Here is a 27,672-nt window from a genome sequence, read left to right as displayed (position 1 = left end):
TTAAAAAGGCGAAGTTCATTTAATTCATCCCTGCTCCCTCAGGTTGTAGCTCTTCAACATGTAAAGTGAAGAGAGGAACTCACAATACCTTCATGCAAGCCTTCATCAACAATGGCGTGATGGATTCCGAGGATTAACCAGCCTTGGCTTCTGATTGCCCCTCCTCCTTTCCTGGATGCTACACTCACCTTGCCACTGTGTTCCACCCTTTTACCTGTGCTTGGCATGTAGGAAATCTAGTCATTCGCCTCCAAGGGACCCTTCCTCGTCTGGAATGCCATCACTTAATAGCCTTCAGACTTCTTTCCAAACATAACAATTTGAAATTTTGTCAACAGCACAAATTTCTTTCTCTATAACTTTAAAACTGTGCTCTGATTCCTCTCCTAGTGCCTCAGCATTTCTCTAGTTAAGGAGCCCAGAAGTAGACAGTGTTTACTAAGAAATCCGTGGGCACTGACGGTGACACAGCATCTGCTGGACTCTTCTTCCATACACAGAAGCTAGTAACACAGGGACCACAACCTTGAGCATTTGTCTACAGATATAAGGTTAGGGTCCTTCATGTAGAAGAGTAAGCTTTCACACTGGCTACTGGAGAGTTGGGTCCTCTCCCCACGTTCTCGTTCAAGTAAAATAAAAAACATTTTGACTGGAAGGAAAAGAGGTTGGTATTAGGGACTCATTTGTTTTGAACATATATATAGCACTTTACTGTCTATAAATCTAGGATTCTTTAGACACTAGCCTCAAATGTCTACCAGGCATGTCTAAGCTGTGACTACCTGCCCAAGCCACAGGCAGGCTGAGGACAGCTATACAAATGGTCAATGCAAAATCGTAAGCTTAAACTATTGTGAGTTTTCTTTTGAGATTCTTTTCTTGTTAATCCAATTTCATATTTCTTGAGCATGAACTTTGTAGACCACAGTGCCAAGTTAGAATGTCACATGAAAGGACATGCTTGGGTCCACTTTAAGTACCATTACAAGCATCCCAACTCCAACCCTGGAACACAGCTGAACAGTAGCTTGTCGATTACACGTAGCATTCCTTCAGATATCAGAATCAAAACTGTAAGGAAGTTTGACTTCTCAGAACAGTCCTGGCCTTATCCATGACACTAGGTTGCTAGATATCGGAGTTATCTCTGCAAAGATGTTAGCAAGAATCCTAGATGCTTTTATTTTTATTTCCCCAGCTTCCTCTCTTCTACAAATCCAAATTATTGCCAACTCTGCTGAAATTACTCCTCTTCCCATCTTTCCATTTGCTAGGATTTTCTTTTTCCACTCAACCTTATAAGCATCCTGAAGATGAAGTGGGTCTTTCACTGTCTTGAGTCCCCTTTACTGCCTTGCTTATTAATTATAAGCACTAAAGAGTGTGGGTCTTACAAAACTTTGTGTAATCACTCCCTCTCACAGATCATTTGAAATTTTCACCTTCAGGAGCGTTGAGTAAAGGAGGCAGCTACTACTGAATACCATAAACATCTGGATTGACAAAGTCACATTTGGTAGACGAAGACTAAGGCATTCTTCTGACTCCTTTATCTGTACTGAGAATCTTAGTTATTTTTATGGTTACACTGCAAGTAAAATAAATGATACGAAACAAATGATTAGCCCCAAAGTCGTAAACCCCAAAGTTAGGTCAAATCTGCTATTTGTAGAGAAAGATGGAGAAAGTGATACAATGCCCCTTCCCAACAAAGAGCTCCACAGACACCTGCTGCTACCACCCAGCCCCCTAGTGACCAGCTCGCTTTCAGCTGACAAAATGTAAAACCTTTAAAACAGCTGGATTCTTGGCATTCTTCCCCTCCCTGTGTGATCTATTTCAGATGTGGCAAGGACAGTTCTTGGGATGAAGATTGACAGGCACTGAGCATCCCTCTCTAGGGTCTGTTACCTTGTTCATTAATACCTTTTTCTTTTTGATGGTTCTGTTAAAAGATTGGGGAGTGAAGAATACTACATTAGAAACCTAATGTTGGCCCAGGAATATACATTTGGCAACCAGATGACCGGGTCTGAATATACCATCTTAATTTGGGGAAATGGACTCAGCGAGTTCACCCAAGGGTCATTAGTAATGTTGTTGACACTGTTACATAGCAGATCCCCTAAACCAACGATCTTATGCTAGAGCATTGTCAATCTATAGAAACAAACTCTATAAGGGAGGAAAACATCAAGAATATACTTCTTTTCCATTTCCTCAAATGTAAAGATTTTACATGATCCTGCTTCATTAAGACTATCACCCACAGCTTTGGTTATCATTTAATTCACTTTGAAGTCATGCACAAGTGTCTACTGGGATCTGAAGTTCCTGTCGTTGTTTTTCTCAAAGCATATGCATCTTGAGAAAGAAGGGGAAAAATAAGGGGGAGGAGGAGGCCTCCCTGGAAGGACGGGGAAACAGGAGCAGCCGTGCTTAGGGGATTATAAGAGAGGGATTCTGAAAGTCCTTCTATGTCATCTGTCTTTTCCCTTAAGTCTTAGACATGCTCAGTACGAGGAGACGTCTTCCCCTGGGCTTTAGGACCTGTTGACTGGTGTTCCATGCTTTTTTTCTTACAAAAACAACACCCAGACATATAATCACTAAAAATTATTTCAGAGTTCTTCAAAAGAATGAAAATTGCATTTTCTGCAAGGGAAGAAGGGTGTCTGATGCCGTCAGGGTTCTGAGATATTCTTCTCACACTAACCTTGTTGATCTTGAGTCTCCCCAATCTCCCTATCCATCCCACCGTGACCTCTGCTTCTCACACTTCCTTAAGACACTCATGCACTGGGACAGCAACATTTTATTAAATGATCCTGTCAGGCCGCATCTTTTGGTCAAGTCACCTCCTGGTTGGTAGGAAAGCAGGCATGCAGACATATTAAAGCCTGTAGCACACACAGGACCTGTATGCAGTAGCCTATGTTTTACTGAAGAAACATAAGCTTTCAATTACAGGACATTGGCAATGTGGGGACCAATGATCTGAGTTCAAATGCTGCCTCTGAGATTTGAAGGAACGTTCTAGATCAAAATTTTGATCTTTTCACCTGTCAAGTGAAAAGCAAAAGAAAACAAACAAAAAATAGTTCCTTACCAAGACAAGATGTCACTGTTAAATGACATGGTGCCCGGAAAGCATTTAACAGAATGACAAATGACAGATAGTCAAAAGAGCTGATGTTTGTGATTGGTGTTGTTGGTGCCAACATTGCGGTGGTGCCAGAGCCTGAAGCCTCCGAAAGCCTCTATCTGGTAAGCACACGTTCACCCAGCTGTTGCCTTGTACCTGAGATTCCTCAGGACTCCACGCATACATCCTTTATCAGTATTTTGACATAAGACATTCCTTTCCTAAACTGACTCCTTTTCTTGTGTTACAAGTGTGGAGCAAGTTATATCAAACTCAAGCAAAGTCCTGTGCCTCAGTGTCTCACAGCCTCTCCACACGTCTGTCGGCATGGTCCACGATGCCTATCCACGCACACCCTGTGAAGTGAGGCTCCCTGTCCTTTGGCCCCGTGCACACCTCCAACTCTCAGTCACATCTGCCTTTTCCCATCAAATGGAAGCTCCTTAACTGTGCCAGGTACAATTTATCCCTGGAATCCCAGTGGCCAGTTTGGCACGCAGGAGGCCCTGAACAAATGTTTGCTGAATAAATTAAGACAGTTGCAGCCACATCTGCACACTATGGCAGAGCCTGATTTTCCTGTTAATCTCAGCTTTCCAGTATGAAATGCCGTTAAGCACAGCTGCAGCTGAGGCCGAAATGGCCCTACTGGGGATTTTCTCTTGCTAGGCTCAACCATTTGCAGTCATTTTTGCTATAGCAATGTTTACTCTGGTGAATCCTGGGACACTAAGTGGTGCTAATCATAAAAATAGCCTTAATTATGCAGTTTGTGGGAATTTGTTTACTGGATTTGAATCCAGTTACATATATTCTCAGACTTAATTCTGAGAGAAAATAGAGGAGAACTCTGTCTATAGAGCAAGACCTCAGACAAGGCACTGATGCTAGCTCGACTTTTCAGTGTGAAGTACAGTTAAACACATTCTCCATCCACAAGATTCTAGCAAAAAGCATCTTCCCCACAAAGAACATCTCCTTTTCCAAGCTGGGTCAGTGACGTCCGTGTGGCCTAGTTTTGAAATATTGAGCCACTGAAGAGTCTAAACATTACTGCAGCGCTGTGAAGCACTTTCTTCTGAGACTGTTCTAACGACACACATGAGTGACACACTCAGGGCTCTACCCCAGGCAAGAACACACTTACAGACCGTGAGACCTTCTCACTAGGACTATCTTCCCCCTCTTGTTTGGACAGGATAACTACAGAGTATTACAACAAAAGCACGTCTTTGGGACTAGAGAGAGCAGGTCTCCAGAAAAGCCTGAGGCCCAGAGAAAAGTTGAAAGATTTCAATGTCATTGTATATTAAGGGGATTCAAGTAACTAATTACACAAATCTCCAGTGTGATGCCTGGCCTGTGAGGCATATTCATCACTCTACCCTTTACTAAGTCCCTTAAAATGTACCGGGTTTGTGAGCTTGGTTGTTTGAACTTTAGAGAGAGGGGTGTTTCAGCTCACAGTTCTCGAAGTTCAAAGTTAAGGGGCCACACATGATAGTAATCTCCTTACCGGCAGACAGAGCTATGAGCTGGCTCAGTAGATCACATGGCAAGAGACAGAGAGTCTGTGCATGAGCACATTCAGATGTGTGCATGTTTTTACCTGTTTATGGCATCTCAAACTTTATTTCAGAGAATGCTTGTTGGTTTTCATATCCTTGTCAGTACCTAGTCTCCAAGAAGAAAAACAGTTTTTAAAAGATCTATTTTTACTATTTTAAATTATGTGTAAGTGTGTGTTTATGCAGGGGTGCATGCACACGACTGTTGATATCCTTGGAGGATAAAGGCATAGGATTCTCCCTTGGTGGACCCAGCATGGGTCCTGAGACCTGAAGCTAGATCTCTGCACAAGCAGGAAGAGTGCTTAGCTGATGAGCCATCTATCCAGGCCTTGAGTGGAGAAATGTTTAAATACCTAGATTACTCGGATAGCCCTGGGTTCCCAATCTTCAGGGGCTCAGCTCATTCACCTACCACACTGCTGATAAATTATTATCATAGCAATTTTAACTAGAGATCTTTAAGTAAAATCTCTTCCAACTACTCAAATTCATGTTTCTTTTCTTCAGTACTCTGTATCAATTTTGCTACTTCATTAATTAGCTTTGGATTTTAATGTTTTCTTTAGTTTGTACCGGCATACTCAAAACCAAGGTCACTCTTTTATTTTATTTTTTTTGGCCATGGTGTCTCAGTGGCACAATGACCTCCGTGACACTGCTTCCTGTGCTCTACTGGGATCCTTCCTCTCCAGTGTGGACTGGACCTAGCAATTCAGCTGCAGCTAAATACAAGGGAAGTAACTAACTTAGTTACAGGAAGTGTGACTTGTGCCTCTTTTGTCCTGGCTTGTTCTCTGTGTCCTCACTATTGGGAAGCAGGAGTCCAGGTTCTGAGCAGGAAGGGGCCACATTACAAGGTTCTGAGATGTCTGGCCAACAGCCAGCAGGAAACAGAGGTTTACCAACAGTCACATGAGGGAGCTTGGAAATGGCTCTTCTGCATCCTGTCGACAGCTGCGAGTGTGTTTGGATGCAGACCCTCTCCCAGTTGAGCGCTTAGATGGCCACAGCTCTGGCTGACACCTTACTGTCGGCCTTGGGACAGATGTGAGCTTAGAAAGATCCGGATGAACGAGCTCACAGTGTACTGTAGAGACATTTCTTATTCTAAGTTGCTATGTTTTGGTGGGTGGTGATGTTTTAGAAGGAAGGGGATTCACACAGGAAGGGAGGCTGCCAAAACAAAGCAGAGAAAATAATAGGGATGTGGCTTTGGAAGTGGGCAGTGGGCGAAGGCTAGATAGATTCTAAGGAATGGATTAGTTTAAACTACCCTAAACATATTGTTCGAGGAAACCTGAAAGGCAGGCTGTTAACATGGCAGAATGTTCAGGGTGAGCATCAGCTCCTCAGGGAGACACAGGGAATGTCTAGTAAACAGTACCATCTCAGAAAGAGGATGCCAAACCCAGCCTCAGGGGTTGCCTCTCTGTTTTCTCTCCTTATAGTAAAATAGAAAATATACGAAGATACTATTAAACAGGAATGAAACAGAAGTTTATGGCTTTGAACAGTTTAAAATTAAGGCTAGAATTAAGAGATGGCTGAAAAAGGAAGTTCAAATTCAGGGAACTGCTAGGAGAATACAGATTTCAAATAGAGGAAGTTTACTAGGGTTGTGGCCTTAGGAAACTCCGATTTTTTTAGTTTAGTTTAGTTTTGTTTTTGTTTTTGTTTTTTTGAGACAGGGTTTCTCTGTCCTGGAACTCACTCTGTAGACCAGGCTGGCCTCGAACTCAGAAATCTGCCTGCCTCTGCCTCCAATTTTAAACAGCGTCAGATAAGCAAGTCTTTGAACTGCCCTAAAAGAGGCACAACCTGCATTCACTTTTAGGCTGTATGACATTTCTGAAAAGCTAATTTGAAACAAAGCCCCCGCAAGCCTCTGCTCACAGGGATCATGGGGAAGAGCTGTATGGAGAAGCTGGTTCCCAGCCGTCTTCCTCTCTTGTCTCTATAGAGTCCATGGCATCTGATAGATTATCCCATGATAGGACACACCTGTGGGTGACTGATCAAAGTGACCAAGACAAACAATAAGGGAATCCTGTGAGTCTAACACTGGAGAAGAGCACTGCGAACAGAATTCTAAGTCACACAATAGTCCAACCTGTAGAATTCCGATAAAGCCTCAGGATATACCTTAGAAACCCAGCGCACTGATGTTTCCACTTGTCGTAAATCAATAACTCAAGTAGTGGAGGGTGTACCAGGGAATGGAGACGTGTGCCTTTGACACACACACACACACACACACACACACACACACACACACACAGGGTCGTGAGGCTGCCATCTCACTGTGCACAGCACCCCGAGCACCTCACTGTGCACAGCACCCCGAGCCTGCCAGGGAGAAGCTGATTCTGTACAGAACCAAGGAGCCACCAGCGATCACACCAAGTTAAATGATTGCACTGTGGGAGTATCTGCCCACAGGCTGCACACAAACCCATCAGTGACCCTGATCCCTCAGGAATTCTCCCCCAAGTGTACAGGGTAGCAGCACTTTGGAGAGATGACCTATCATCTTTCCCTAAACAAACAAAACTTACGAACAGATGTCCCTTGAAGTGATACTTCCCACCCTGGGACCGGGTGAAAGGACAAGTTTTGAGCCAATATCCACAGAGGAAGGAGGCTCAGCGCGTCTCTCCTCAACATTCCCTAGCAGACCCAGAGGCTCCTACAGAAGGGCAGGCAGCCTCACTAGTAGTCATGTAAAGCCAGCTGAGGCCAAGGTGGGGGAGAGGAGATATCAGAGTTATGGAGGCAGAAAGCAAGTGAATGCACAAGGCACATTTTGGGGTTTTTTTTTTTTTTTTTTTTTTTTTTTTTTTTTTTGAGTGTGGTTGCACAGAACAACCACTATACTTCCAAAGGTAGTCCATAATGAATCCCTAACTCTTTCATCCACACAGGAACTGTAATGCATCCACACCCAGGAACCTGCTACGCCACTGTGGTGATAACATCTCTTTAAATCTGCTGTAAGGTAGAGTAGGAGGTTTAAAGGGGTGATGAGGCTGAGAATATTTCCTTCTCTACCTTCATGGCTAGAAACACAACCAAAGACCCATCTTGGGATATACATGGGAGTTTGTCCGTCTTAGAGAATCTCCCCAATAGGGCTGACATTCCCTTCAAACAGCTAAGACCATATAAAGATCCCATTCTACAGAGAAATCTAAGTCACATGGCAGACCTCATGGACTTCGGGAGAAACTGAGTCAGCAGGCAAGCCGTGACACTCCTTTTCCTTACTGACCATTCTATGCCCTGACTTATCATCTGCCTGGTGAACGAAAACCTTAAGATTCCCTAGCAACCAACCACAATGACTGCAACACTTCTCACGCTCACACAGCCTCACACAGGGCTCAGCGCCTGCCTCTAAGCTCTATGTGTGTCCACAGGATTGAAACAACAATCACTTTGGTTCTGGTTGCTTGGGTCTTTACTTTCCAAAGTAAAGGCAACGAGAAGAAGACTGCATGATTTTTGTACACGTAGGGACAGCAGAATACCAGGTCTGCATATACTGATATGAACATGGCTGCCCTTGCTCTGGCGGGAAAGACTCTCTTCCTTGAACATTTGTTGGCAAACAATTGAAGAGAAAATACAAAAGGCAGCAACAGAAAGCCCACACGGGACTCCTCCACCTCCTTTCACCTGGACCTCAACCATCACTGCCTACCACCTACATCTCCGGTCTACAGTAAACAGACTCTACCTCTTCAACACCACTTGTATTGCTACAGTTCTCTCTAGAACAGAAAACAAAATCAACATACATGTAAAAACGTTAGCGAAGAAGCCCCAAAATTCACACTTGCACCCTCAAAGTCCTCACTGCAAAGACTGTCTTATACTATGGCCATTGGACTTTTCACAAGTTGCCTCAAAAACAATGTAAATTTTCTATAGTGTTTGTGTGTGTGTGTGTGTGTGTGTACAGTGTTTGCAAGCACACAGCAAAATAGCAAGCATCTTGGGAGACAAAAATGTATGCTCCATGACTCAATTTTAGTTCAATTTTAATAAATGCTTCCTATTGGCAACTTGATAGATGCCACTCGTCTTTATGTTTCTGATAAACAACTCCAAGGCCAAGAGACAACCCTTGATCTCTGTCTTCCCACTGAGATCTTGCAGTAAGTAGTCAACAGCCAAAGCGGACTTCTATAATCCAAATGGCACTCTGCAATTTCAAACTGGCAGTGCTTCTTGGGTTTCATTTTCCTTGATCAGGAAACAATTAGGTACTTATTTTGATGACAGTGCAACTGTGGGAAGAGCTGAGGTATTTGTGTTGTCTTGAATTTTTAATCTGCAGAACCAGACAGCTGGTTACAAGAGGGACACATGTTACTCTTGCTTTAGTAATTCTGTGACACACAATGAATCAAACCTCAGAAAATATGTGCTTGGTTATAATTCGTGTTAAAGCTGATTTGTACAATTATGAACATATAGAAGACTATCAATTATAAAAGGATCATACCAGCACCAAGAATGAACCCCCAGTGCTATCAATGTAATTTACATTCATAATGTACAGGCATACGAATGACAAAGAGAACCTCACTCTCTGTTCCCCGAAAGGGAATTCCATTCCTGTCCTCACATGAATCTCATGTACTTTCTGGAAGCAATTCCTTGCCAAGTGCCTATTAAGGCAAAGATGCCAAGGTCTTTACCTCAGTGATCCTTGAAGCTTTAAGTAGTATGTCCCAGGGTCTGATTGCGTCCAGCCCCTTCCCATAAATCCCCACAGATGTAAGCCCCATAATATATATCCTGAGTTAGTGGGCTGGCCAAGGATATTTGTTTATTTTAGGAACTACCATGACTGCTGGGCGTAGTAGTTCATACCTATAGTCTTATCACTTGCAATGTCTAGCAAGGAGACTTTTCTTAGTTCAGGGCCATCCTGGTTTTCATAGTGGGTTCCAGGTAGCTGAGATTTGTCCTTATAACAACAACAACAACAACAATGGAGTAGCATAAATTTTTCATAATGTAAAAATGAGACACAGTTTTAACCCTTCTTTCTTTCTAAGTCCTCAAATACTAAGAACTATGTTATATTCATTTTATAGCCACATAATTGTGAAAGATAAGATACTGCCCACGGTGATTTTATTTCTAAAGTACCAAGTTGACAATATGTGAAATAAAATGCACAGCACAATGAACAGTGACATAACCCCAGCTACTGAGGTGACGAATGATAAGACACCACAGTCCAGAAGGAGCCTTCCTGACCACTTTTCAGTCATTAACCCCAGTGCAGAATTTTGTCAGAATATTATCATTCTTGCCACTGTTTGCTTTTAATTTTAACTGCATTTTTATTTTAATTACATATCTCTATTTTGGCAGGACTTTGTAACAAAGGGCTTATACTGTATTTTGCTGTGCGCATTTGTGCCCAAATAGCAAGTTCAGACTCCACTAGTAGTGGGCAGCTGATTCAATGCTCACATACTGCGGCTCTGTGAGTGCACCACAGGGTATTCATTCATGCTCACGTTAGCTGAGATGTCAGATATGCTACACTTTTCCTATAAGGAGACTATATTATTGTTTAACAAGAGATAAAATTGTTGAACATATTTTGGCCGACAGTAACAAATTGCTTTTTGAAAGCTGTTGTGCCAGTGTATTCTCCTGTGCACGGAGACTAAGAGTTCCCCTAACTTCCCATCGTTCTTGAATTCAGAATACTCAAATCAATTTCACGGGTCTCAGGTAGGTTGACCTCGCTTTTCCATTTCTACTTCCTTGCAGTCTGCAATACAGTTCTCTGCTACCAAGGCTTATTTTGTGGCAAGCCGACTCATGCCAGGGACCCACAGGTAGTCTCTGAGATTGACTCAGTTACCTAGTTTCAATACTTTCTTTTAGTTTCGGGCTTATGTTTTGATGTTCTTAGAGGTAGTCCTTCCAGAAATGTTAGTTACTAACGGTAATGCTGTCCTTTTCTCATTCCTTTCCTTCACAGAACGTTTTCTTTCAAAACCAAAGATCGGGTGGTGTCCTTCTCCAGCATGTTTCTCTCACCCTTGTCTCCCTCAGTTTGGACTTACTGTTCATATTTGGTTGGATGGACAGACAGACAAATGCGATGGAAGGTGGATTTCTCTTTCCTCTTCCGTGTAGTGGTGCTTACGTCCTCTCTCATGCTTTCAATAATTTTCCAGCTACTAAAGAGTATCTATGCCCACAGCTGGACCTAGGTTCCTTACTATTCTGGCTACTCATTTGCTCTTCTATCTAAATTTCAGCTTTTATTATATAAATTTCATGTTTTTTTAGCAATCATTTGAAAGGGTTGTCTTATTGCACTGTACTTTCATATACATTTTAACAACTGCTTACCAAAGTCATTGAAAATTGCTTTGGACTTTCACGAGAACTGGCCTGGATGTGCAAATGAATGAGGAGAATAGCGACTCAATTCAGCTTCTGAATCGTCAATTTATGGATAAAATTTATTTGCCTTACACACACTTGGTTTATCATATTTCAATAAAACTGCCCCTCTGCGGGTCTTCTATACTATATTTTATCTTTACTGATGTGCTATTTTAAAACTTACAATTTCCTCCCAATTTGTAGGCAGTCAAATACACGCTGTATTTTAATAGTGGGTATTCAGAAGGTTTTCTAAAACCTTGTATTATTTTGAATAATGTAAATCTCAAGTTTTCCAAATAGTATCATTATCTGGGAACTATAATAGTTTTATTTCTTCTTTTTCAATTTATTTCTCTTCTTGCTTTCTCAAACTGTCAAGAATTTAAAAACTGTCCAATTTTGAAATGTGAAACGACAGAGCATTCCTGACTATGCCCACTTGGAATGTCCAACATTTGATGTATATCATCAGACACAATTTGATGGCATTCTACCTAAGTGTCTTTCACATAATTTTAATGTGCTTTTAGGCTTCACTTCTCACTAGTAGGTTTTGTGACCGAGTTTGTAACTAATATGTGCATATATTACACAGTCTCAAGGTTTTACTGCATTTCTGATGTTGACACTGGGGTGACTGTCAACACATGTGCTGTCATGTCTGAAGAGAGAGCATGTGGGATTCAGTATCCTTGGTAATGGCCTACTGCATCCTTCTTTCTTTTCTTCTTTCTCCCTATTTCCTTATCTGTCCCTCATCTTCTGCCTTCCTTCCTCTCTCTCGGCTTCCTCTGATGCTCTTGGTTGCACGGGGTGTTTTGCTTCCCTAAGTTCCATACCTTAGGACTGTAAACTCTATTTCTCGAAACATTAACCTTTAGACTTTGACAGAAGTGAACATACCCAAAAAATGATGTGCTTGTATTTCTTCTGAAACTCAGCATATATTTAAGCTGCCATGATGATAATTTCTCACAGAAAATGTTTTTTCTCTGCTACTTAGCAATAAGCTATGGTACCAGGGGTCTCCATATGGTGGTAGAATTATTTCCACCTATAGGGATATAGCCCATGGCATTCTAGCTGTATTTTGCAATTGTCCAACTAGCCATTTAAATTTTAGTATGGATAGCATTTGTCTACAATAACTAAAACCAATACCAATCAGAATAACTGTGTGTTAAAGATAAATTATAATGTGTAATGTGTATTATATGTGTAATGGTAAAATGAACAAATTATAAGCAAGCATTTTGGGTGTACTATTATTTATTTCATCTGAATTTATTATTCAGATGATATACTAGAACGGCCCAAATTACTCTACAGTGTGAGCACAGGAGCTGAATGGTGATACAGCTGGGAGGAGTTGCAAAGGAGCCATCAGGGGCGACAGAAATGGCCTGAGATGTCATCTGGCGATAATGCTTTTTCACCAAACTGTTAGCTTAAATAAACTAAATTGGTATATTTTTTATAATATTCAAGTTGTTCCTCATTAAAGGTGATTGTAAAATGGTGCTATAATTAAATTATTAAGTTATATATTTGAGATCTGCTTAAACTTGTTTTATGTTAACTGTATCTGTGTAAATGGCCATTTAAATCCCTTCAGGATCAGGAAGATGATAAATCAGTATGGTAACATGCATATCAGTATCAAAGGACTGGAGCCACACGGCTGCCGCACAGAGGTCTGACCATGAGGCCTTGCTCAGATGACCATGCATTCTTTATTGCTCACACACACAAAAAATCATTTTTATAAATGAAGGATATTTCTAAGTTAACAGATTTCAAAGTACAAGAAGGCTATTCATATAGTACAGATCTTGACATTATTTGGGTTGTTTTGACTATGGTGTTTCAATTGCAAGCATATTTAAAGCAAGAAGTCATGCTCACCTGTGGCAGAGGGCAAAAACTTGCAGAAGTGCTAAGCCATAGTAACTAAGGGTGAAAATGCTTGGGCTGGCAAACTCTCCCCGTATCCCCTCTCCAGTCTTGCTGTGTCTCATACTGACTCTCTCCCTGCATTCTATGCAGTTCTCTTTCTTCATCACATTTTAAACTACAAATATATGCTGAGTTTCAGAAGAAATACAAGCACATCATTTTTTGGGTATGTTCACATAGTAAACTACACGTCTACTCTCTCTTTTTTTTCAATAAAAATAGATAGTTATATGGCCAGGTGATGATGGCGCACACCTTTAATCCCAGCACTTGGGAGGCAGAAACAGGTGGATCTGAGTTCAAGGCCAGCCTGGTTTACAGAGTGAGTTCCAGGACAGCCAGGGCTACATAGAGAAAACAGTCTTGAAAAAAACAACAACAGCAAAATAATAATAATAACAGTTAAATGTATTTTTGAGTTCATTCATATATATAATAAACTTATATGTACCCTTACAATCTCCCTACAACTTCTGCAGAACCAGCATCCACATGTTCCCTCCAAACTTCATGTCTTCTTTTTAAAAAATAACTCACTGGGTGCAATTACAGTTGCTACCGGGAAAATAGGCAACTTAACCAGTGAACACACTTCTGGAAAAATAAAAAGGACCCTTCCTTCCCCAGAAACAGTCAACAGCAAGCGCTCTTCAGCTAGTCATTGCCAGCAGGAACTCAGCTAGCTGACATGAGGCTAGAGATGAAGGGAAGACACCTCAGCATAGTAAAGGCTGTAAGGGTAGCAGAGCCACCTTCATGACACATGAAGACAAGACACTTGGAATGTTCTCACGGACATCAGAAACAGGACAAAGCCAGTTTGCTTTCACCAGTTCGCTCTCATTTAATCCAGTGCCCAGATAGAGAAGGTAGACAAGAGACAGGAACAGAAGTCAAAGCATCCCTGTTTGCAGACAACGTGATTCTATTCATCATGGAATAGAGATTCCACCAGGAAGTCCCTAGAGCTGAAAGCTGCAGGTTACAAAGTAAACATACCAAAATCAGTAGGTACCACCCTCTATGCCCAAAACAAACATACTGGAAAGGAATCAAGGAAACAATCCCATTTACAGTAGCCTCAAAAAGAATGAAAACATTAGCTTGGGGTAAAAGTGTAAAATACTGAAGAAATTGAAGAAGACACTAGAAGACAGAAAGAACTTCTGTGTTCATGGATTGATAGAATTAATACTGTAAAATGACCATAAAACCAAAAGCAATCTATGGATTCAAAATCACTGCCAGCAAAATTGCAATGCAATTCCTCACAGAAACTGAAAAAAATGTGTATGGAAGCACAAAGTTATATTATAGAGCCACAGGAATGGAAAAACCATCATGGTATGGGGCACAAAGACAGACACAATCAATGGGATAGAAAATAAGACCCATATACCTGCCTATGGACCTATTGCCACCTGACTTTTGACAAGGATGCTAAAAGTGCATGCTGGAGAAATGACAGATCTTCAAAACACGGTGCAGGGAAGACTGGGCATGTGGTTGTAGACGAGGGAAAGTTCACCCTGGTCTCTCAACCCAAAGGAAAAATCAATGGCACATCAATCAAAGATCTCCAAGTTCCATCTGAAAGTGCTAGAGGAAAGAGGAAGAGGTGTCCATCAGGACATGGGTCTGGGAAGGACTAAAGCACCAATCACGAACAAGTGGGACTTCATGAAATTAAAGTTTTCTGTGCCACAAAGTAACCATTAACTGACTGAAGAGGCATCTACAGAATGGGACAAAAACAAAATCTTTGTGTGCTAGTTATCTGACAGAGGATTAATGTCTAAATTATACAAAAAACTAAAAACCCTAAACACCAAGAAAATGAACAATTCAATAACAAGAGGCTAAACCAACCACAGCACACAGCTGCTTACTAAGAGGCAAGCTGGCTTCCTGGGAAAAAACTGTATTCAACTGAAAAAAATAAAATATGTCCAAAGTTGTAAAACGTCATTTATACTTGTCCACATGCTGCCTCTTTAGCACTTCGTGCTCCGTGGTTTCAGTGTGATAAACTGTTTCACTGAATGAAACAGGCTGCTCGGCAGACAGTCTGTCCTTTCAGAGAAACAAAATGGCCTGAAAGGACTGGACAAAGTAGGGCTTCCTGTTGTTTTTGGATCTAGCTCAGAAATGAGTAATATTATACTATGACAGCTAGAAAGAATAGTAAGGATATATTTTAAATAATTCCATTATATTTTTTCCAAACCACATAAATAAAATGAGGTACAAAAGGATGACCACGCAAAGGCAAAGACTCCTGACCTGACTCTATCATCGGTGGCTCTGACTTCTCTCTATCTGTGATCGCTGGTGATACACACAAAGAATATTCTTGAAACTCAGAATGAGGTATAGGATGACATTCTGGAATGGATATAGTTTTCAGAGCATGTTTTAAATAACCTCATGATTCAGTGATGGAGATCAGTAAATATTTGAGTTTTACAAACAAAACAATATAGTTTAAGACATTTAAAGATCCTACAAAAATGTGGCCTCTGGAACACAATTAAGATTTAGCTGTCTCATAAGTTGGGCTCCTTGCATGTCATCAACACACTGACCCCATTAACCACACGTGATTCACGTAAGCTCCACTATGAGGACTTAAAGTAAATTGTCTATTTTGGACTCGATACTGTGTTCATCCAAACACATAATGAAAATTTAAGACCAAAGCATCGGAAAATTCTTTTCTTAAAAAACAATCATATTTAAGCAGAAAATAAATTGCTATGTATATTATATTTTGCAAATATTAACCAGGTCTAATGCTGCATTTCTTTCTGAAGGTTTTCCCTTTAATTTGAATGACAGAACATTTAGAGTTAGAGGTTAAATATGCCCATGGTTAAACACAAGGAAGTGAGTCCAACTTATAGACCTGTGTATAAAAATGAATGTTATAGTTTTCAAACCACACTTTCAGATTATTATTCAATATACAAAACACACAGCTCCAGAAATGCTTTTCAGGGAATAGGAAGTTAATAAAACGTGTAGAATATTTAATTTCACACACCGAGCAAGAGGGCAGAGATAAGCAGAATTTTCTGCCAAAAAACAAACCTTAAGGAAACGGTTGTTATTGTTATTGCAGTTGCCAGACACTCCTTGCAATTCAGCCACAGTGTTCTAAAATGTTGACAGAAACAATTAAAAGGGGCTTCCTCCCAACCCCAAAACAGCAGGAGAGAAAAACACAGCAGTTCAAATGCTGGCTGGACCACACACTGTCCAGTACAAAGAAGAGACTGCTGGGCCTCTGCACTCAGCTCCCCAGATCATAGACCCAGGGTTACATCTCTTTGCATTGCTATAGTCACAGTAATAAAAAAGCTAGCCACAAACATTGCCAGCTCTTGCTCCCATGGGCCAAGCTGTTTCCAACCAGGAACAGCAAACAGCGTTAAGTCAAACTTAGTGTTAGCCCTGTAATATTTTTCACACAAAAAAGATATCTTTGTAAACATCTTTTAATACTCATGCAATCAAAGTTTTCATTACACCTTTCCTTCCAACTGTTACATGTTCATAGAAACAATAAAAACAAATATTCCCTTGAGTAGCTGCTTTAAATTGTATACAATACATTGAAAGATTCTTCTAGACAAAGTGTCACAGTATGATTATAATGATATGAGTTTCTAGTAACAAAAACAAATAGTAAAAGAAGTTGTATCTTGAAAGAGTCAACTGAAGTGATGATTAATCATGTTATAATCTGTTGCCTAAAGAGAAGTTGAAATGTCACTTGTGATAAAAGGCTTTGGAATGTAATAAATCCTCCATTATCAAAGGATCTTTAAGGAAGTAAAATAGTCATATAACATTATAGTGAGTGTAAACTGATCCCTTTTAACTTCAGATTGACCATATTCATTTTCTACATCAGAGATGCAGCTGCAGTTAGTGCTGTTGCCAGCCTGACCACAGCCTTCAAGCCTTTCAGGCTTCTTAGGTAGAAAGACAGCCAAAAATACAAGTCACTGCAAAAATACATAACAGAACTACATCACCTCACCACACCAGCTGAACACGGACAGTTACAGATTATAATGGAAGATTAAATGTTGGTAAATTTTTCAAGTAAAATTTACCATGCACACAGAGCTTCATTGTATGGTGTTGAGTGAGGGGTTTACTGAATCCTCCCTCCATGGATACATTTCAGATTAGTAAAGAAAGAAACAAAGAAGGAAGAAGAGGAGAGGAAAGGAGAGAGAGGAGAGGAGAGGAGAGGAGAGGAGAGGAGAGGAGAGGAGAAAAGAGAAGAGAAGAGAAGAGAAGAGAAGAGAAGAGAAGAGAAGAGAAGAGAAGAGAAGAGAAGAGAAGACAAGACAAGACAAGACAAAACAAGACAAGACAGACCCAATAAACATTCTTTCTCTTAACCCCAGAAATGCTACCCCTCATTGCAGATGTGCACACATGTGAACCTTTGAGCCTTCGGCTCTCTATCTCCTGCTCTTTGGGGAATCAATGCCCCCATCCTCTGGCCTCCAGGCAGGGCCACTTTATTTGTGCTTTTGAAAATTTGAATGGTTAGCAGAGAGTGCACAGAACGGGAATGCAAATTCAAACAGACCTGGCTGTTTGCTTATTGGAAACTCTTCTAGTTTAAATATTTGGAGAAAAGCAGAAGCAGCAGAAATTTAAATAGTTTGAGGATTATCTATACATTTCAAATTCTATTAGAGCATGACTTATAATTTCCTAAAGCGTTACAGCAGATGAACAGAGGCGTAAGTAATACTCGACAATCTCTCCCTTCACAAAGGGCTAGTGTCCTTTAACAACTGCAGGAAATATTTCTCACATCCAGATGTTTCCTGTACAGCCAATTCAAGCAACCTGTCAACGTGATGTGCTCCAAGTTAAAATGAACCCTGGATAATTTGATCGAAACCAGAAGTGCTGCACCATTCTGTGGGCAATGCTCATCTTGGTGTTCAGTTGGGAAGGAGCTAGCTGTACTTGCTTGCTCTGTATGTAATCAGAGGGTTTCCTGGCTCTGACGAGGGAAGGTCACAGGAGATATTAGCAAACGAAACGATTCTAAATTTGAAATCACAAGATGATTCCAGGAGTTACCAGGGAAGTGGAAAGTCAAGCAACTGATTGTACGCGTTCAGAGCCTGTCCTAACAAAGATACGCAAATCTCCAAACTGCCCAATTATACAGGAAATTAAATCAATTATTCAAGGCCCATCTATCCACTGGATATCCAATATTGGTCCTTCTCATTTCCTTCAGATCTTGGTCATTTTACTTTCCATTAACAGAGAAAGAGGGTAAACAGAAAACAGAGATAAACACCCCAATCCTCCAACTTAATATTTGGTAGTGTTAATGAAAACTCTGGATCAAGCGCCATTCCTAGAAGATGTAAGCGTGGAGTGAGCTCCCATTGTTCACACAGCCTTTATCTCTCCTGTGAAGATGGAATGAATGGCTGCTCTGCCTGTGCCTGCAATGGCCAGTGCTGTGGACACCTGAGAATGGAGAAGGCTGCAGGACAAGCACAAAGCCTGACTGACCTCAGGGAAGTCAGTGCTACTTGCAGTAACACAGAGGGCTCCAGACTTCGACTGTTACAACCCGTAAAAGGAAGAGGACATTCAACTTGATCCTTTTTGTAAAGCATTTCTGTATCAATTAATCTTTCCTTCGGACTCTATGTAGATGATACGCATTGCTGCCTACAGTAAAGCAAATGTCCAAGTATTCAATGCCCCTATTATGAAAAATACAAAACAAAGGCTCACAGACCTGAAGAACGACAAGAAATGCCATCACTCAAAACAAGAATCCTCTTAACATGCTTTGTTGTCCAGTTATTCTGTGTGTCTGAATAGAGACAGAACCATGAGGGCAAACACAGCGTGAGCTTACGCTGTGGGGCTCAGGCTTTGAGGCCAGGGAGAGCATCAAGCTGAAATTTGCTAACCACTAGTGCAGCAGCTAGAAAAAAATCTTGGCTACTAAATTTACAGGGGGAAAATATCTATCTCCAGTGCTTTAGAGGCTCAGTGAGACTGACTCGTAGACAAGTGTATGATCCCAGGTTTTATGCAATCATTTTCCCCTAAAAAAATCCGTTCAAGTGGCAATGAATTCTGTTTGTTTTTGTCAAACAAACACCTAAATAAGCCCCAACATGTAAAGAAGAAACTTTGAGTAATATTATGTCCCTAAGTATGAATGTTCATCAGATTCATTCATTCACTCAAGCTATGAAATTAGAGGAAAATCAGCTCCCCCACCCTCTTTTCCTCTTCTCTCCTTCCCTTTCTCTGACACACACACACACACACACACACACACACACACATACATACACGAGAGGGAGAGAGGCAGACACACAGAGACAAAGACAGGCAGAGGGAGGCAGAGGCAGAGGCAGAGGCAGAGGCAGAGGCAGAGGCAGAGGCAGAGGCAGAGGCAGAGGCAGAGGCAGAGGCAGAGGCAGAGGCAGAGGCAGAGGCAGAGGCAGAGGCAGAGGCAGAGGCAGAGGCAGAGGCAGAGGCAGAGGCAGAGGCAGAGACACAGAGACTCTAAAAGCTTCAGTTGAACTTTTTGGGAGCTAAGTGTGATTAGTCAAATCCTCAAAGTACCTGGAACAAAAATGATTATGAGATATAAAACTTATTTGAGGAGGTTTAAAATGACTGAATTCTCTGAGTGCCAACTCTCTTACTTGTAAACCTCTCTTTAACTAAACACAGGCAAGCAAAACAGAACTAACTTTACATCGAGCAGACCTTGAGCTTAGCATCCTCAGGCATCCTCCCTGTGCTTTCCAAGGGCTGTCCTTATCAGTGTGCTCCCATACCTTACTCTGGACTGGATGACTTATCTAAGTGTGAAACACTAGGCACTGGAAGGAGTTCTGAGATGGAGCCCAACATCTGTACTTTACACCCAAGGACAAAGAGCCTTAGGTGGGCCTCTTCTTTTTCTCACCACTTGATATGTCCCATAGTCCCTAGACTATCAAATATAAAACCTTTCTATCAGTAGAGAAGCACCCATCTAAACTTTAGAAAATGTTCTATAATCCTAGAGAAGGCTTGCAGCCCAGGGGGTTCTAGTAAGCCATACAACACTGGAGCCGGGAAGTGAAAACTGGGCCAAGGCTTTGAGATATTGTGTTTAGTTTCAAAATCTTAGATAATATATTTTTAGATTTAGTATTCCAGTACAATAAGAAAATTCTTGCCAAAATTCCTCCACGAGTGCAAACTGAAATGGAGGAAACAATTGTAAGAGACTATTTCCTCCACGGACAATCATTCTAATATACTACTCTTTGATCTAAAGGTAACTAATGCCAAGTGGGGTGGCCACACTTGTAATCACAGAAGCAGGGAGGCCGAGGGCAAAGGGTTGCTATGAATTCAAAGGCAACCTGGGCTTGCTTGCACAGAGGGAGAACCTGTCTAAAGAAACAAACAAAAACAGAACAAAACAAAATGTTAATCTATATGCCACCTGCAATGGAGTGAAAACTTCATATGTATTTGTTAAAACATGCTAAATTCAACACACATTGGGAAGACCTAAATGTCCCCTCATTAATCTCTTTCTGTGTCCTCGATGAAAGCAAAAATAGAGCCTACATAAATAATACATTTAGATTAGCAGAGGTTGAAGGTATGAAATATTACTATGCTTATGTCAGTCATTAAAATAAAAGGATATTTATTTTATCTGAGCATTTACATGTTTATGAAGTATGAAATACTGCAATTAAATCATTGATGAATCTTTTGACATGCCCATATGAAACATATGAAATTTTGAATGTGTTTGCAATGAAGTGTGCTGTCCCAGCATATCAGCATGCACTTGGCACTGACATGAGACATAGTCCAGTATCTGTGTCTCATTACAGCCCAGAAGGGTTCCAGAGAGCTTTGTTCCCTTGGGGGTTAGTGTTGACTCATTCACTTGATCTTCTACAGAGCTCTGGATGTAAGAGCGTTCCAGTGTGTACCTGTGCCATGGGACATGCACCAATGGAAATGCTTTGCTCTGCACTGTGTTAGCACAAATCACTGTGAGCACATCCAAAAAACGTTCTCTTCCTGGGGTGAGAGGGAAGCCTCTGGAAAGCCTCAGACATCTTCATTTATTTTCTGTTTGTTTGTGCATGTGTGTATGTTTTCATTTAATGTTTTACTGATTTTTCAAAAAAAAAAAAACAAAAACAAAAAAAAGTATTACATACTACTTTAGAACATTTGGAAATGATTAAAAAAATATAAAGCAGAAAGAAAAACCATCTAATCCAACAATACAGCCATTATTTATATGGGTTCTTTGAATGCCTTTTTGTAGGAATTTCTTTTCAATAGTGTATTAAAAGTTAAGACAGATTTGCTTCCGCAGTGTTCACAAACACCAGGAGAATTTCAGGTCCAAATGGCACTTCTTTTCTATGAAGTTGAATTCCAGCTTGGTGTAGACGACACCTTCCCTAGGAAATGGCAAAGAGGTCATAACACGGGAGCAGCACGTGAGAAGTGCAGGAAGGGGAAGAACGGAGGTCCCTACCTCATCGTCGTCAGCATCATACTGGGCATAGTGACGCTCCAGAAGCTCCCGCTGTCGCCGCTCTTGTTCCAGGGTCTGGCTGATCAACTGGGCAACCTCACTCACTTGTCCTGGTTTTTCTCGTCCAATAACGAATCTGCGGGAAGGTTAAGAGAAACTAGTGGAGTACAGTCACAACAGCTAATGAATGTGGTCACACTCAAGCTCGCAGCAGGCTACTTAGACTAAGAGATACTATGACCCATGTATTTGGAACAGCCAAGGGGTGACAGAATTATTCAGCAAGATAAGCGATGTTACACACACAGCTAACAAAGTAGAAGAGGGGTGGCAATAAGGACTGTCCATGAAGAATAACACCCTCAGGAAAGTCACAATTCTTCACACAATTGATGACTTAAGAAAAGGAAGCCAGAACATTGTTTCCTGTATCCAATGACCTAAAACATCTCTATAGCAATGTCCCACAATACTAAAAAACAAACAAACAAACAAACAAACAAACAAAACAAAACAAAACAAAAAACAAAAACCCAAAACAAAACTGCCTAAAAAACATTTTGCAGTAGACCCTATGCTGTAGCTAGGGGAGGAGCATTGATTTTTGATACTTTACAAAGTAGGAGAAATAGAAGAGTTTTGCTCTGTCTCTGTCTCTGTCTCTCTTTCTCCTCTTTCTCTCTTGTGTGTGTGTGTGTTGAGTGGGTGCATTAAAAAGAGGGTGATTCAAGAATTGATATTAATCTTATAAGACACTGAGTTAAAAACGAAACTGGAAAGACATTAACTTTCTGTAAGCCATGTCATCTATGATCAGCCCTTGTAAATAGAATGTGGTTTATTTAACATTACTTCCATGTTAGTACATAAATCTATTTTTCTAAAAATGAAAATAATATGTCTAATATATATATGGTTTCTAAATATGAGTATCATTATTTGAAATGTTACACTTAGTCTTTTCTACACTTAATTGATAAACAATCCTTGATTATAGGATGTTGTTTTAGTCAATCTTAAGTAACACAGATGACCATTTTCTGAATAAGGACACTGATGACCAAAGCTTTCGTTCTTAGTTGCCTCTTCCAAGTGCTTTCACATGGTTTCAAAAAAGACTTAGCTTAGACATAAACTCAGTTGTTCATTATTTCATTTACTGTTGGCAATCAAGTGTAAGTAGGAGCCTACATATTTTTGGTCAGATACAATTCATCTAGAGGATGATGCATCTATTTTAAATGGTTGGCTCAATAAAAATGACAGACACACCGGCCTGTGATCAGTACCTCAGTGAAAATACGGGACCATCAACACCCAAAGCATTTCCTCAGACTGCTTCCCAGAATCCTTCGTCCCTTAGCTCCACATTAATCTTCTGAAGTTTCAATTAAATGGAACTGCAGTGTATAGTGAAAGTTTTACTGTGCACGGAATATGCTTGGAAGAAATATCCTTCTATTAATAATTCAAAAATTAAGATGGATTTTGGATAATATGCATCAAGTTATTATAAGTATGTGAGCCTTTACAGACAGGCTTTCATTCTCCTTTAACGCGTTACTAAGAATGGAGTCGAGTCAGAAGTAAACGGATGTGTAACTTTTCAAACAGTTGCCAAGTTGTCTTATGAAGAACTGGGTACCATTTCATAGTCAGCTCACAGTGCACAGAAACCACATTTGCTGCACACCCTCACCCACACCCGGTGCAGGCACCTTCTGCAGGGACAGCCACTAGGTGGGTGTCTGCTGATGTCACTGCTCTCACGACAGGGACCCATCCTTTCGAAGCTTACCACTCAGACCTCTTCTTCCAATCTTGTCTTTCAATCATGAGATAATTATTTCAAAACTTTTGTCCATTACTAAATGTGAGTTCTTTATTTCTATGATTGAGCTGACATAACTCAATATGTTCTGGTAAATGTTTTGTCTATGTATCCTACAGATATGAATACACATAAAATGTATACATATGTACATATGTGTTTAATTTACTACCCTCTCCCAGTTTATGCTTTCCCATCTCAGCTTTTCAAATTATGTCTACGGTGTTTTTAAACAGCCGTCAGTGTCTGTTGCAACAGATGACCATCCACAACACCATGGGGAAGAAGTGAATTCACACTGACGATGTGATGAAGTTATCCAAGCTTCCCAGCAACTATTTGTCAACACGATAATAAACACACAACTGCTGATGGACTACTGAGTAGCTTTCAATGAATAAACTGCTGAATGACATCAGAAATAAATTATGTCTTTCAATCAATTCTAATTCTTAAGAATTTTGCCACTTTATGATTAAATATTTCCTATTTTTTCTTAAATTTAAAATTGTTTCTTAAAGTTAAATTTAATTTCCAGGCATAATGTGTCATAAGGCTGGTTTCTTTCTTTCCAAACAGCAAGTAATTTCAACACCATTTGTTAAAAAGACTGTTCTTTACAAATATTGAATTACTTGACTACACTGTTTCAAATTAGTTGATTCTACACTTGTGGGGTGATCTCTGGACTTTGCAGTCTGTTCCATAATGTGTTTATAATTCTACCAATACACCAATTCCATGGCTGTTATACAGTAAACGCTTAAAGTAAGTGAAGAGTTCTTGACCTCTGCTGTCTTTTGTCTGCATTTGCATGGAAACGTTATAATCAGTCTCCCAGGTTTCCCAGGAAAACCAGAGCCCACTGGGATTTGTTCTGGAGTTACTTTGAAAAGGCATCTTGACAATATGAGCTCATCAAGTCAGTAAACACAGAACATGTCTGTCTTTACTTAATCGTTACTCTCTCAGGTCCAAGGTCTTAACCAATTTTTGTTTTATCTACAAGTAGTTTGTGATTTTTTTTTTAATTGTAGAATGTTGAATAAAACTGAATCATAAACACTGCCCTGTCTTCTGCAATCTAGCTAAACTAAAGCACTATTTCTATGAGTTTTCAATAAATATGTAAGGATTTTTCTCAGTAAGACTGTATTCTCCATGAAGAAACACATTTTGACTGTGTGTTCATTAGGGTTTTATTGCTGTTAAGAGATACCATGACCAAGGCAACTCTTATAAAGGAAGCCATTTAATTGGGGCTGGTTTACAGTTTTGAGGTTCAGTCCATTATCGTCATGGCAGCATGCAGGCAGACATGGTGCTGGAGAAGGAGCTGAGAGTTCTGCATGTTGGTCAGACGGCAGCCAGGAAACAACTCCCTTCCTTCCTGGGCAAAGCTTGAGCACCGCGAGTTCTTAAAGCCTACCTACACACTCACACACTTCCTCCCACAAGGGCACACCTATTCCAACCAGGCCATACCTCCTAATAGTGTCACTTCCCATGGACCAAGCAAATTGAAACAAAGGAGTCTATGGGGGTCAACCCTACTTAAACCACCACAGACTTCTTTCCCTCTTTTCTGTTTGTCTACACATTACAAAGGTTTGACAGTATCTTTGCTTTCTTTCCCCTCTTCTATTATAAAATGTGAACTCTGGATTGCCAAAAGATATACAAGATGATTTAACTAAGAGATAATATAATCTCTATGATAAGATAATCATTAATGTCTTAAATTAATATTGATGTGTGAATTTATTATGTTTTGGTAAATGCATGTTTATCAGAAATGGTGTCACATATAAAGAAATTTAAACATCCTAGAACAGCAGTTTTAAGACAAGTCTAGACTGGCATTTTATGTGTATTTTAAAAAAGATTTATCTATTGTATGTGTTTGAATGCTGTGTGTGTGTGTGTGTGTCTGTGTGTCTGTGTATGTATCTATATCTATCTATCTATCTATCTATCTATCTATCTATCTATCTATCTATCTATCTATCTATCTACACATATGTCTGTGCACCATGTATGCTCTTGTTGCCCACAAAGGTCAGGATATCAGACCCCGTGAAACTGGAGTTATTGTAAATTGGGTTGTTGTAAGACATCAGGTGAGTGCAGGGAACTAAACTCCAGTCCTTTTAAAGGGGCATCAACTGCTCTTATCCACTTAGCCATCCCTCCAGACCTTTATGTGTATTGCTGCTGTTTATTTGTTTGTGTCTGAGACAGCATCTCACTGTGCAGCTATGCCTGGCTTGTAACTCACTATATAGACTAGGCTGGGCTCAAACTCACAGAGATCATCCTGTCTCTACCTCCTAAGTGCTAAGATTCAAGGTGTGTGTCATCATGCACAGATTTTTTTTAAGTGTTTTTTTGTTTTGTTTTGTTTTTCGAGACAGGGTTTCTCTGTGTAGCCCTGGCTGTCCTGGAACTCACTTTGTAGACCAGGCTGGCCTTGAACTCAGAAATCCGCCTGCCTCTGCCTCCTGAGTGCTGGGATTAAAGGCGTGCGCCAACACGCCTGGCTACTTAAGTGTATTTTTAAATGGACCATATAGTTAGGCTTTAGGGACTATCACTCATCTACTATGAGGTGACAGAGTGACAGAGTAATTAAAAATGCATACTAATAAATATGCAACCTCAAAGTGAAAATAGAATTCAGATCCATTTCATTTAGCCCATTGATTTTTAATCTGTTTTATTTGATATATGCGTATAATGTATTTATATCACTTCTGCAACTCCCTCTCTTCTGCAACTCCTCTTGACTTCATGACAGATAATTGATCTCATAAAATGGTTTCACTTTTAAATGTGTTAAACTACACATGCCCATTCATTTAGGCGGCTTTTCTGAGCTACTACAGTAAAGGACCGTGGTTACACACATCTTTAAAGCCTGAAGTACCATTAAGCATGAATGGTGGAGATTTTCTTTAACAAATCGCCACTCTTTTAAGTATGACCCAGAGTAAAACCATGCAGAAGTGGAAACAACTTAATCCCTCTGCCTCACCTTCTTTATGTGAAAATTAGTGTCTAATCTCATGTGTCTGAAGGAGTGATCAAGACTAAACCGTATCACACACAAAAGAGGGCTGAGGTACCTAAAGTCATGAGAAGACCAACTTAGAGAAAAAAATATGCAACACTCAGATTACCTCTCCACATGTTTCTGCTTATGTTAACCTGAGTTCATAAATATGTAAGGTTAGATCATGTATACCATCTACCTACTAAATGAAGAATTCAACGTGAGATGTCAAATTTGGCATGCTTATTTCTGTTATGGATATGGATATTTTGGAATAGCATATTTTAAGTGTTAAAAGCATTTAGAAGAGAAAAAATGGCTTATGGAATAATATAATTCCATAATTATATAGAAGCCACAGTGGTTCTGTGACTTGGAATATGTCAATGTTTCTAAGTGTTATTCTTATATTCGTAAAATGAACACAGTAGGTACAATAACTATTATAAAATCCATATAATGAGTTCCAGTATTTGGTGCTCTGAGAGTGTCTGTCTGATAACGACTGACTGTTGCTTTGAATGGAGATTATGCACTATGCCTCCACCTCTGAATGTCTTTACATGTTTATTGTAATTACTGTCCTATTAATCACAGTTCTAAAAACAGATTTTGAGTTAAGTACAGGAAAAGCATAAAATAACTGATTTAAAGGAGCTAGATATGAGCGAAGGGTTGAATGCAGGTCATTGACAGAGTTATGAAAGCTGACATAAGACTAAATGTTTTTTCTAGTTCTAACCCTGTCATGGATATTTTGGTTTTGTTTTGCGTGATGGATAAGGGTATAAAATATATTTGATAGTGAAAGAATAAAATGCCTTTTGACTCTTCACAGCTTTTGTTCCACTTGGTTGTTCTAAACATGTAGAAGATCACTACAATTTACAGGGCTTTGGCTAGGGTTAATCTAAGTGTGTGGTACTTTTTTGCAATATTTTAATGATAAAATTTATTTTCAAATGTATATTCAGGATTTGTTTCTTTTCACTACTTACATACAAACTATAAATCCCATGAGCAGCTCATTCATCCTTTGCAGCAATGAGGTCTATGCTTCATGCTGGCTGTGCAAATAGTGCCACTGAGCTGTACCCCAGTGGACAT

At 40.1% G+C, this 27,672-nt stretch overlaps 1 protein-coding gene across 16 annotated transcripts in view; it reads right to left on the bottom strand.

The window, feature by feature from the left end:
- The window catches only part of Ppp1r9a (protein phosphatase 1, regulatory subunit 9A), a 262,790-nt gene that overhangs the window by 66,364 nt on the left and 168,754 nt on the right, over window positions 1-27,672 (bottom strand). For 8 of the 16 annotated variants that reach the window (XM_006505071.4, XM_006505073.3, XM_017321590.2 and 5 more), the window contains exons 6-7: window positions 21,683-21,818; window positions 16,192-16,257 (exon numbers count right to left, since the gene is read on the bottom strand). In XM_006505071.4, the coding sequence (XP_006505134.1) occupies window positions 16,192-16,257; window positions 21,683-21,818 (202 nt within the window). The remainder of the gene's footprint in view (window positions 1-16,191; window positions 16,258-21,682; window positions 21,819-27,672) is intronic. The other 8 variants (XR_003956199.1, NR_156747.1, NM_001363809.1 and 5 more) reach the window with 1 other exon arrangement.

Source organism: Mus musculus, chromosome 6, assembly GCF_000001635.26.
Source record: "Mus musculus strain C57BL/6J chromosome 6, GRCm38.p6 C57BL/6J".
Classification (NCBI taxonomy): Eukaryota; Metazoa; Chordata; class Mammalia; order Rodentia; family Muridae; genus Mus; species Mus musculus.
Note: the sequence above shows the minus strand (reverse complement) of the source record. Positions and strands in the feature narration are given on the sequence as shown.